The sequence below is a fragment of the Apteryx rowi genome, unplaced genomic scaffold (genome assembly GCF_003343035.1).
Source record: "Apteryx rowi isolate R43461 unplaced genomic scaffold, aptRow1 scaffold_379, whole genome shotgun sequence".
Taxonomy (NCBI): Eukaryota; Metazoa; Chordata; class Aves; order Apterygiformes; family Apterygidae; genus Apteryx; species Apteryx rowi.
In genome coordinates, this window is record NW_020450296.1 from 495,870 (window position 1) to 507,824 (window position 11,955).

At 68.9% G+C, this 11,955-nt stretch overlaps 1 protein-coding gene across 1 annotated transcript; it reads left to right on the forward strand.

Moving 5' to 3' along the window:
- Positions 1-174: 174 nt before the first annotated feature.
- NTRK1 (neurotrophic receptor tyrosine kinase 1) lies at positions 175-7,855 on the forward strand. The gene is made up of 17 exons (XM_026073843.1): positions 175-365; positions 1,989-2,063; positions 2,242-2,313; positions 2,869-2,937; positions 3,088-3,242; positions 3,329-3,477; positions 3,585-3,711; positions 3,800-4,129; positions 4,297-4,314; positions 4,429-4,487; positions 4,764-4,866; positions 5,184-5,330; positions 5,422-5,552; positions 5,632-5,804; positions 6,566-6,806; positions 7,185-7,343; positions 7,670-7,855. The coding sequence occupies exons 1-17, from the start codon at positions 175-177 to the stop codon at positions 7,853-7,855; spliced, it is 2,385 nt and encodes a 794-aa protein (XP_025929628.1).
- Positions 7,856-11,955: the final 4,100 nt, after the last annotated feature.

Below are 11,955 nucleotides of genomic sequence, written 5' to 3' on the forward strand. Positions count from 1 at the left end.
CCATCCCCGTGGCGGGGTGGCGGGGGGCGGCGGGGTCGGAGGAGGGGAGACGCCGGCTCCTCCCCGGGAGGCTGGTCCTGCGCCGGCTTTAAGCCGCCCAGATGCCTGCACACACACATGTTCGCGGGCGGCAAGTGCGAGGGAGGCCGGGAGCGGGGCGCCCGCGGCCCCGCGATGCTCCCGCCGCCCGCCCGGCTCTGCCTGGCCGCGCTGCTGCTGCTGCTGCTGCTGCTGCTGGCCCCGGGCACCGCGGAGCCCTGCCCCGGGCCCTGCCGCTGCCCCGGCGCCGGCACCCTGCTCTGCCGGGAGCCCGACACCCTGGGCAGCCTGGCCGCGCTCCTCGGCGCCCGCACCTTCACCGACGTGTGAGTGGGGCGATGCTGCGGGGCGGGATGCGGGCGCGGGGGCTCCGCGCCGGGCAGCTCTCCGCAGGCCTGCTGCAACGGCGCCGGTGGGAACGAGGGGCTCGGAGGGTGCGGCGGGGTGCTGTCGCCTTGCCCCGAGGCCTGCGGGGTGGGATGCCCAGGGGGAGGTCGAGCCCTGGGACCCCCAGACCTGAAGGGGTGTTTGCTCTGGCAGCAACGCCCAGCGCGGGGAGAGCGGGGCAGCGGCGGTACCCGGCCGGGGTGCGGGATGGGTTTAGGGGCGTTCCCCAAAATGGCTGGGTTGGGGGATCCCCTCTGCCTTTGTTCATCCCCCTGCACCGGGACGCATGCCGGGGAGAGGAGGGCTTGAGCGAGCAGAGGTGAGGAGGATGCTGAGGGCGATGGTGGGCGATGGGTGATAACGGGGTGCCCGGGTCCTCCTCCCCCTGCCGCAGCCCCGGCCTTGCCGCATTGCTGTGCCTCAGTTTCCCCACGGGCCAGGGCGCTGCCAGCTCTTTGTTCGCCGCTCGCGGGGTGGGGCAGATGGCAGTGGGGACGCGGCGCTCCCCGGGAGACCCCCGTCCGCGGCCGTGCCAGCCTCCCTCATCCCCATCGTCCCCGCAGCCTCGTGCAGGGGCGCCGGGTCTGCATTGCCGGGGGGACCCCGCCGCGGTCGGGGGTCAGCGGGGCCAGAACCCCTCGGTCACAGGTTCAAATCCCCAGCTGGCCCCCTGATGACTTGGGAGTCCCCGGAGCAGCCCCTGGGGTGTGGCAGGGTGGTAAAACCCCGCGCTCGCTCCCAAAGGGGTTTTCCATCGCTGCGCAGCCTAGGAAAAGCAGGGAGAGCCGGTGCCTCGGTGTCCCCCCCATCATGCCGCAAGGATGCAGGCGGGTGCGAGGCGAGGCGGGGACCCGCGGAGGGTTTGCAGGCTAGGGGTTAAGGGGGCTGAGACCTGGCAAACTCGCTCGCTAGGTGAGATTGCAGGCTGCAGACCGGTGGTGAGGCTGGGGATGCCCGAGCCCCATCCCCGCACMGGTCCGGAGGCGAAGCACCGGCGGGATCGGGTACCGCAGCCGGGGACAGAGAGCTGCTGCCCCGCTGCCGTCCTGGCCCCCTTTCCCAACTCATCCTTATCCGCCGAGGGGGAAACTGAGGCCCAGCAGGGCAGCCCGGGGTCTGTCCCCATCCCTGTCACYGGAGCCGGGGGCTGGCAGGGGGCTGGCATGGCCGCGGCACAGCTGGGACGCGGGCAATAACGGGGAAGAAAACCGCTTTACGGCCGGGGGAAGCCAGGGCCATAAATCACCGCTCGGTGCCTTTCAGCTCCTTTTCCCCGGCGTGGGGGCAGCCGGCCGGTGAGCCCCCCGGGGGTGTGCGGAGCTGGGGGGAGCCATCGGGGGGACCCAGCGCGGGGCAGGGTGGGGACGGCGGCGCGGTGGCGTAGGCGCAAAGCGGGGCGCGGACGGGGGTGCTGGGGTCCTGCCTGCCCTCCCCAGGGCGCCTTTCCCGGGGGTCCCAGCTCCAAGCTCCGGCTGCTGGCCCCTGCATCCCGCGGAGCGGGGTCGGACCCCGACGTGGCGGCCGGGGGCCTGAGCCCTGCGCCGGGCTCCTTTGCCGACCAGGATCATCGAGAACCAGAGGACGCTGACGACCTTGACCCAGGCTGACACCAGGATGCTCCGGGACCTCAGGAACCTGTGAGCATCCCCGAGCCGGGATGGGGATGGGGATGGGGATGGCGCCAGTGCTTGATCCCGCTGCGGGGAGGTGGAGGGCGGCTCTGGGGGGGTGGTTGTGCCCCCGGGGGGGCGGATGGCAGCAGGGCAGGGGGATTTGGGGTCGGGGTGCGGATGCTCAGCCCTTCCCTGCCCCCAGCACCATCGCCAATTCGGGGCTGCAGCACATCTCCGTGGACGCTTTCCAGGACACCCCCAGGCTGAGCCACGTGTGAGTAGCCCCCCCCGTGCAGCCCCGTACACCCCCTCGGCGGCCCCGACCCCGCACTGTCCCCATGCGCGSTCGCCCCAGGCGCGGGGTGGCTCGTCCCCGCACCGAGGGGACGATCGATRGCGTCCAGCTGCCCCAGCGCTTGCCATCGGCACGGCAGCAAAACTCGATCCGCGGCAGCGGGGCCGGAGGAGGGGGGAGGTTGCGGAGGGGGTTTTGCCGCTGAGTGGGAAACCATCGATCAGAGCAGGAGCGTGGGCAGCTCCCGGCCCCCCGGCAGCTTCGTGCTGCACCGGCCCCGATGCAGGAGGGGACCCCGGAAAGCGGGGGGAGGACCCCGTGCCGGAGCGTGGCCGGCTTGTGAAGAGGTGTCTGACGGGCAACGAGTTGCACCTGGGCTCCCCGTGCACGGATGCTCCTCCTGGATGCTGCACTGTGTCCCTGCACGCGCCGGATCCCACCGCGATACGGGCCCACGGCCATCCCGGAGCGGGGCGAGCCGGGGCCGGCGGCTGTCCCCGGAGAAGGGGCCGCTGACGGGGTCTGTCCTCGCAGGAACCTCTCCTCCAACGCGCTGCACAGCCTGTCCTGGAAGGTCTTCCAGCATCTGCCGCTGCAGGAGCTGTGAGTCGCCGGGGAGGGCAGCCGGGGTGGTCCCCGCCGGGGACACGGCCGCGGGGCCGGGGCCGCGCCGGCACACACACAGCAGATCCGCTGGGCGAGCTGGCGGCTGCGGCGGCCCCTTCCGAGCCGGCGTCCTGTCCCCCCGCGCAGCGTCCTGGTGGGAAACCCCTTCAACTGCTCCTGCGGCATCCGCTGGCTGCAGCTGTGGCAGAACGGGAGCCGCGCCGAGCTGGGCAACCAGTCGCTGGGCTGCTGGGAGGGCAGCGTCTTCGTGCCGCTGAGCAGCCACCCGCTCCGCGGCTGCGGTAGGTGCCGGGCACGCGGCGGCGGGCAGGGTGACGGTGGCTGCAGGATGCTCATCTCCTCCCCCAACCCCCCGTCCGCTCGGCAGAGCCCCCGACCGTCCGCATCGAGCCCGCCGACGTGGTGCTGCGGCAGGGGGACAGCGTCAACCTCACCTGCCGCATCTCCGCGGAGCCGCCGGCCGCCGGGCGCTGGCTGGTCCCCGACATGGGACTGGAGCCACCTGTTGTCACCAAGGCAAGCTGGGGGTGCACGGCTGGTTGGGGAGGGGGGGGACGGACACACGCAGGAACCCAACCTAATGCCGTGCCATCCGCGCTCCCTCTGCTCCGGGGTCCCCGCAGCTCTCGGACTGGGAGATCGTCCTGGAGATCGTCAACGTCTCCTCCAGCCTCAACCGCAAGGACATCGCCTGCCGGGCGGAGAACGCGGCCGGGCCGGCGGAGGACAGCGTGGCCTTGAATGTCACCTGTGAGCCGCCCGCGTGGGGCTGGGGTGGCCGGGGTGGGGGCACGGGGGGCGCCCGCGCCGGGGACCCAGGCGGCTCCGTCTCCCGCAGTCCCGGCGGCGATCCTGCTGCTGCAGGAGGCCATCCCGCAGCACTTCTGGTGCATCCCCTTCTCGGTGGACGGCAACCCGGCGCCCAGCGTCCGCTGGCTCTTCAACGGCACGGCGCTGCCCGAGGGGCCCTACATCCACACGCGCATCGTGGAGTACGAGCACAACTCCACCGTGCTGCACGGCTGCCTCCAGCTCAACCGGCCCACCCACGTCAACAACGGCAACTACACCCTCATCGCCCGCAACGCCCTGGGCTCCGCCGCCCGCAGCGTCCAGGGCCGCTTCATGGAGAACCCCTTCAGCTTCAACCCCGAGGAGCCCATTCCCGGTACGTGCCCGCCCGGCCGGGGGAGACGGGGACGCCTCCGTCCCCGTGCCGCCTGCTGCCTCGGTTTCCCCAGGGATGGGGCAGGATGGAGCCTCCCGGCCGGGGAATAACAAGCGATTTTTTTTTTTTTTTTTTTTTTYCYTTCTCCCTCCTCCGTGCTGCCGCAGTGTCTCTGTCCCCGCTGGGTGAGTGACCGGGGATGCTGCTCCCCGTCCCCATCCCCGTGGGCAGCATCCCCCCCCCCCACACCGCGGGATGGGACCCCCTGCACTGACCCTGCGCCCTTCCTCCAGCCCCAGGCACCAGGAACAGCTCGCTGGAGGGGCCCGTGGAGACCACGGATGAGCACGCGTTCGGGGTGAGCCATTTCGGGGCTGGGGGCGGATAGAGCCGGGGAGGGGGGGGATCGGGACTGTCCCCGCTGTAGCGGGAAAACTCAGGATAACGTTAGAGCAAAGGGAAAAACTGAGCCTGGGGGAGGTGGGCGARGGGACCGTGGAGGTCGGTGCCTTCTGCCGTGCCTCAGTTTCCCCCCGTGGCAGTTCCTGGGGTTCGCGGTTAGGGAGAAGGGATTCAGCCCAGAAGCAGGGTATCCGGAGGGTGCCGGAGCTGAGCCCCCCGCTGCCACCGCCAGGTCTCCGTGGCCGTCGCGCTGGCCGTGTGCGCCTGCCTCTTCCTCTCCGTCACGCTGATCGTGCTCAACAAGTGCGGGCGCCGCTCCAAGTTCGGCATTAACCGTAAGCTTCCCCCCCCCACCCCCATCCCCCTGGTCTGTCCYGCCGCCGCTGGGACGGGATCCCGGATCGCGGACGAGGGAGGAGGGATGCACCCCGGGGTGCCGGGCTCCCCCCCCCACCCCGCTTCCCGGCGGTGACAGGCAGCCGGGGCGGCAGCTGCTAATTCGCTCCTGGAATGGATTCAGCCTCTAAATGGGTTCGACGGGGCCGCGCGGTCCCCGGGGGCCGGTCGGGGCGGCGGAGCGGGGGGGGGAATGCTCGGCAGAGCCTGGCGCTGCGCAGCCCTCCCCGCGATGTCCCCGTCCCTGTCCCCGCAGGCTCGGCCGTGCTGGCCCGCGAGGACGACCTGGCCATGTCGCTGCACTTCATGAACCTGGGCAGCAGCCCGCTGTCCTCGGCCGAGAGCAAGCTGGAGGGGCTGAAGAGCAACTGCATCGAGAACCCGCAGTACTTCTGCGATGCCTGTAAGGGCCGGCGGCGCGGGGAATAAGGGGGTCCTGGGGGGTCGCGCCACGCTGGCGGCCCCCGTCATCGTCCCCCCGCTCCTCCGTCCAGGCGTGCACCACGTGCAGCGCCGCGACATCGTGCTCAAGTGGGAGCTGGGCGAAGGCGCCTTCGGCAAGGTCTTCCTGGCCGAGTGCTACAACCTGCTGCCCGAGCAGGAGAAGATGCTGGTGGCCGTGAAGGTGAGCAGGGGCGGCCAGGAGCCCCGCGGGCAGCCTCGCCAGCGGCCTGACCCTCCTCTTCCTCCCCGTGTCACGGCAGGCGCTGAAGGAGGCGACGGAGAGCGCCCGCCTGGACTTCCAGCGGGAAGCCGAGCTGCTGACGGTGCTGCAGCACGAGCACATCGTCAAGTTTTACGGCGTCTGCACTGAGGGCGAGCCCCTCATCATGGTCTTCGAGTACATGAAGCACGGGGACCTCAACCGCTTCCTCCGGTGGGTCCGCGCCAGCTGCCCCCTCCCTGCCGCTCCATCAGTGCCGTGGCTCAGACAGCCTGCTCCGCGCTCGCTGCTAATGCAGCCCTCCTTGCAATATTGATTAGATTAGCTGTCTGAGAGGCTTAAATAGAGAGAGATTGGCCATCAGCTGGAATAAGCAGAGACTTTTCGATTGGCCCCCCAGGTATTGCTGATAGACGGGGGGGCTGCCAGAGGCATCGCTTTAGTGGCCACGCGATGAGCTCTGAGACGTGGCTTTTATGATTATTGTTATGGGACTTGGCATTAATGGTTCTGCCGAGCAGAGCCCCCCGCTCCCGGCCGCGGCCTCCTCGGCCCGGCTGTCAGCAGCGCTCGGCATCAAAGGCAGAGGCGGCTCGAGGCGCCCCGAGCCCCGCTGGCTTTCACACCCTGCCTGTGCGCGCTCGCACCCGCGCGGGCACGTGCGCGGACCCTCGCCCAGCGTGCACGAACACGCATGTGCATGCACAAACACGCATGTGCATGCACGAACACGCATGTGCATGCACATGCATGGCCTGCCCTTGCACAGGTGGACACACGTGCATGCACGCATTTCCTTTGCATGCACGTGTGCACACGCTTCTCTGGCATGCACACACACCTCTGCACCGTGCACATCTCTGCCTGCGCGCGGTGCTGCTCCCTCTCTCCTTGCAGCCCCTCTCGGCCCTGGAGCAGGCGGTCCTGCCCCCTCCTCGGCTCCGGCCCGCTCCGAGCACCTTCTGCCCCGGCAGGTCGCACGGTCCCGACGCCAAGATCCTGGACAACGGCAACGGGCAGCCCTACGGGCAGCTCACGCTGAGCCACATGCTGCAGATCGCCACGCAGATCGCCTCGGGCATGGTGTACCTGGCGTCCCTGCACTTCGTGCACCGCGACCTGGCCACCCGCAACTGCCTGGTGGGCCACAACCTGGTGGTGAAGATCGGCGACTTCGGCATGTCCCGCGACATCTACAGCACCGACTACTACCGGGTGAGCGGGCCCCTCTGCACGGAGCAAAACCACCCCGGAGAGCTGCTCCGCGGGGCTCCTGGGGCTCCCCCGCTTTCCCCCTTGGAGGGAGCTCTCCCACCCTGCCCAGTTCTCCCAGTGCCAAGGGCTGGGCCGGACTGGTCCCAAGCAGCCAGAGGCTCAGGGCCATGGGGAGCATCTCCGTCTCCATCTCCTGGTGGGAACCGTGCTCAGTTTTTCCCTTTTAGCCGCTGCCTCCTACCCCGGCCCCATCCGTATTTAATGGGGCGGTGGAGGGAGGTGCAGAGCACTTTTAGCGCGCGGGGGGCCGGGGGTCCCGAGCGGCGAGGCCGTGCCGGCGCCCCTCTCCCGGCCCGCTGACGGCCCCGCGCCGGGCAGGTGGGCGGCCGGACCATGCTGCCCATCCGCTGGATGCCCCCCGAGAGCATCCTGTACCGCAAGTTCACCACCGAGAGCGATATCTGGAGCTTCGGCGTGGTGCTCTGGGAGATCTTCACCTACGGCAAGCAGCCCTGGTACCAGCTCTCCAACACCGAGGTGACGGGGCTGGGGGGGGGGCTGGGTGCTGCAGCTTGGGGGGAGGACGGGGGGGACCCACCTGCTCCGGTGCGGGAAGCAGCATGGAGCAGAGAGCCGGACTCCTGCATCCTCTTCCTCGCTTGGGAGAGGAGGAGGAGGGAAGCGGGAGGATGCCCCAGTCCCTTTGCAAGCCCTGGGAAGGGTCCTGCGATAGGGATGTGGGAGCAATGTGTGTGTGTGGGGGAAGCCAGGACGCCTGGGCCCCGTTGCCCTCCCCGGCTCTCCGGTGGGGTTGGGGACCCCCCCCGGCGCGCGGCTCCACCTCCGGCCCCCTGCTCCCGCAGGCCATCGAGTGCATCACGCAGGGCCGGGAGCTGGAGCGCCCGCGGACGTGCCCCTCCGAGGTCTACGACATCATGCAGAGCTGCTGGCAGCGGGAGCCCCAGCAGCGCCAGAGCATCAGGGAGATCCACAGCCAGCTCCAGGTGCTGGTCAAGACCCCCCCCGTCTACCTGGACATCCTGGGCTGAGTGGGATCCCCCCGGCTCCCCGCCGCCCTTCCCGGAGGCTGAGCCCCCCCACGGACACCGCATCCTGGCTGGGACGGAGGGGTGAAACCCCAGATGGGGGGTCCTGGCGCTGGACAGTTGCCGCAGCCGAGGTTGCGCTGCCCCCGGGGTTGAGGCCGTGCCGGTGGCTCCCGGCTCCGCGGGATTTCCGCTGCGGGATGCTTGCCGGAGCCGGGGCGCAGAGCAGAGAGGCCCCGAGCACAAGGCCGAGCGGCGGCACGAGGGATTTGGGCGCCTGGGCAAGGGCACCCCGTGGCTTAGCTGCTCCTTCCCTCCGTCCCCATCCCGGTCCCCATCCCGGGGGATGCCCCGCGCGCTCCGCAGTGAAACCCGTCGCTAATAAACCACTGCCCGCCTCGCTCCGCGCTGGCTGCCTGGGCTGCGTCGGCCGCTGGAGGGGACGGAGGGCTTTTGAGGAGAAAAAGGGGGGTTTGGGAGCTGGGATGCTCCAGCCGGGGAAGGGGAAGCGGAGGGGACTTGCCGGCACATGGGGGCAGTTTGAGTGCAACATCGGGCTGGAGCAAGAGGAGACGTTCCCCGAGGACCAGCCCGACCCGATCCGTCCTGTCCCATCCCAGGGAAGGTTTTGGGGCACTCGGAGCTGCCCGGGACAGCGCCGCAGCGGGGGCGGCAGCCCAGGGACGCTCACGCCGTTCCCGGCGGAAGCAGCAAAAAGGAAAACAGCCCCCAAAGAAAGGGAGAAGCCCCCCCCTTCCCCGGGCACCGTCATCGGATCCGAGGGGTTATCGGATGCCCTGTAGCATCCACTTAATCATCCTTCCCAGGGCTCTCCGGCCGCCTTGGTAATGTTTGAGCCCTGGATCTGACTGTAATGGAGCTGAATTGATTTCATCTGGCTAATTAGGCAGCGCAGGCCGGGCCCTGGCAGGTCCCCCGCTCCCCACCGCGGCCGGGATGTGGGAGCAAAGCGGGGCGCCGGGCAGTGGGGAAACTGAGGCACGCTGCCGCATTGGGGGGGGCCTCGGCGAGGGCGGCCGGGGGGCTGCCGGCCCCGGCAGCAGGAAACCGGAGCCGTCCCCAGCGTCCCGGCTTGTCATCCATCCCTGGCCATCGCCGGCCCCGCGGCGGGGACGGCTCCGGGGGCACCGGGCGGCCCCCGGGGGCTCCTCGCAGCCGTGCCCCTCTCCGGGCTTTGCGGCACAGGGGGTCTCATCCCGCCGTATCCCTCGGCTTCGCCGTGGCGCCGGGGAAAGCTGGGGGCTCCCCAGCCGCGGTCGCGCCCGGGCGAGCGACCTGCTTCCTTGGGCTTTCTCTAATCGCTGCCCCCGCTGATTTATGGGCTTTTGCCTCTTATCTAATTTGAGGAAGGAACAAGATTACAACTTTGAGCTTTTCCAGCGCCGCGCTGCAGATTGCCTCGGCGGTCAATACCGCTCCCTCCGGCCGGGAAGCCGCGGCCGGGAAGCCGGCCCCCGCGGCTCGGCCGGGGAGCCAGGTGGCCCGCGGGCCCCGGGGACCTGGATCGAGCTGCCAAAAGGGGCCGAAAGCCCCCAAAGCGGCCACCAAGCCCCCCGGCGCTGCAGGGAGCTGTGGGTTTCGGAGGCTCCGCGGGGCACCGGAGCCACCCGTGACTCGGTTTCCCCCCCCACCGGGGGGGACGCTGCGAGCTCGCCACGGGGGCGGAAGGGTTAAGCGAGCCGGCTCCCTTCCAGCCCCGCTCCCCCAAGTGTTCGGCACTGATTGATTTTTTATCCCCACCCTGCAGTTTCTCCATTTCATCTGCTCCGGGGGGAGCCGTAATGGACTCTGGCAATGAGGTAATTAACGGCTCCGCTCCCTGGAAAAGTTGCCCGTGGCCCCAGCGGCACCGGGCTGCGGAGGGGCCCCGTTAGCGAGGGTTAACGAGGGCTCGGCCTGCTGGTTCCCCCCAGCCTCCCCCGGGCTCATCCAAGGCCGCTTCTCCCCTGCTGTCTGGAGCATCCCGGGGCAGGAGGGATCCCCGGGATGCCCATCCTGATCCCCCTGGCAGCGCTGCGGGGGCCAAGCTGCTCTCTGTGCCGCAGGTTCGGGTCCCACCAGCGCCAGCTCTGCTCCCTGGGGGCTGTCAGCGATGACGCCTCCCCCCAGTGGAGGTTTTCCTGCTATTTTGGGGGTTTGCTCCCATCTTGAATAGAGCCAGGAGATGGAGAGCCGCAGGGGAGACCCGCTGCGGGAAGGGGCAGAGGCAGGCGGAGACTCCGGGGCGTCCTGCAAGCCGAGTGCACGGCTGTGATTTGGGGCATCACCCCAAGCCGGGCGGGAACGGGGTGGCCGGAGAGGCCGGGAGTCTGGCACGCTGGCTTGATTTTTTCCTTTTTTTTCCTGCAAACCCCAGCTCTTCTGCAGGGATCGCCGGCGCATCCCCAGTGCTGGGCATCCCGGGGTTTTGGGGGGGGGGGGGCTCAGCGCTGGCCGGACCCCGTGTGACCCCCCCCCCCAATGCAGCCCTGAGGGTCTCGATGGGGCTGCAAAAGCATCTCTGCAATGTCGAGGTGCAGCTGAAGTGTCCCGGAGCAATGTTTCCCGGCGGCTCTGGGGGATGCCGTATCAAGGGGGGGGGGGGCGTTTCTGCTGGATTCCCGGCCCCTACCTGCTTGGCCCCCCCTGGGCCGGCGCGGCCTCGGTGCCCAGCTCCGTGCCGCAGGGCTCCGGGAAAAGCCGTTTCGAGGCGGCCGCGGTGGATCCCAGGCTGTGGGTGGGTTCGCTCCTAATGGAGCGTGGGGCGGGGGGGGCTGCTGAGCCACGCTGGGACGTGAAAATCGTTATGAGTGATTAGAGCTATTAGTGTAACGAGGAGAGGCAATTAGCGGCGCCTTGACATCGGTCGAGGCCGGCTAATGTACACGCTCGCTGGGAGCGAGGGGCAGCTGGGAATGGGGAGGGGGGCGACGCGGTGGTGCTGAGCCGCCCGGCCTGGGATCCCGGGATGGCGCTGGTACCTGGTTGGGGATCCTGGATGCAAGGGCCATATGTGGCTGGGAATCCTGGGATGGAGGGGTGATACATGGCCAGGGATCTTGGGATGGAGGGGTGATGCAGGGCCAGGGATCCAGGGTTGTAAGGGAGATCCATGGCTAGGGATCTTGGGATGGAGGGGTAATACATGCCCAAGGATCTCGGGATGAAGGAGTGGTATGTGCCCAGGGATCCCGGGATGGAGGAGCGATATAAGGCCAGGGATCCCAGGATGGTATGTGGCCAGAGATCTCAGGAGGAAAGGGTGATATGTGCCCAAGGATCTTGGGATGGAGAGGTGATGTATGCCCAGGGACCCCAGGACAGAGGGGCAATGTAAGGCCAGGGACCCCAGGATGGTATGTGGCCAGGGATTCCGGGATGGCGGGTGATGTATAGCCAGGGATTCTGGGATGGCGGGTGATGTATAGCTGGGGATCCTGGGATGGAGGGGTGATGTATGCCTGGGGATCCTGGGATGGAGAGGTGATGTATGCCAAGGGATCCCGGGGTGGAGGGTGATGTATAGCCAGGGATTCTGGGATGGCGGGTGATGTATAGCCAGGGATCCTGGGATGGAGGGTGATGTAGAGCCAGGGATCTGGGATGGAGGGTGATATATATCTGGGGATCCTGGGATGGCGGGTGATGTATAGCCAGGGATTCTGGGATGGCGGGTGATGTATAGCCGGGGATCTGGGATGGAGGGGTGATGTATAGCCAGGGATCCCAGGATGGAGGGTGATGTATAGCCAGGGATTCTGGGATGGCGGGTGATGTATAGCTGGGGATCCTGGGATGGCGGGTGATGTATAGCCGGTGATCTGGGATGGAGGGTGATGTATAGCTGGGGATCCCGGGATGGCGGGTGATGTATAGCCAGTGATCTGGGATGGAGGGTGATGTATAGCCGGGGATCCCAGGATGGAGAGTCATGTATAGCCGGGATCCCTGGCGCAGGGACGATCCGGCGCTGCCCCGGGCTCTGCTCGGCGCCGCCAGCAGATGTTGCTGTTAAGCCGAAGGAGGCCGCGGCGCTTCCCTCGACGGCGGCGGCGGCAGGGAGCCGCGCGCTGCCTCCGGCCCTGCTCGCCCCTGCTGCCGGC

Bases quoted from the DNA above. Each gene is read 5' to 3' on its own strand.
- NTRK1 (XM_026073843.1), top strand. From the start codon at position 175: ATGCTCCCGCCGCCCGCCCGGCTCTGCCTGGCCGCGCTGCTGCTGCTG. The intron at 3,478-3,584 runs GCAAGCTGGGGG...GGGTCCCCGCAG, and splicing joins AGCCACCTGTTGTCACCAAG to CTCTCGGACTGGGAGATCGT. The intron at 7,344-7,669 runs GTGACGGGGCTG...CTGCTCCCGCAG, and splicing joins ACCAGCTCTCCAACACCGAG to GCCATCGAGTGCATCACGCA.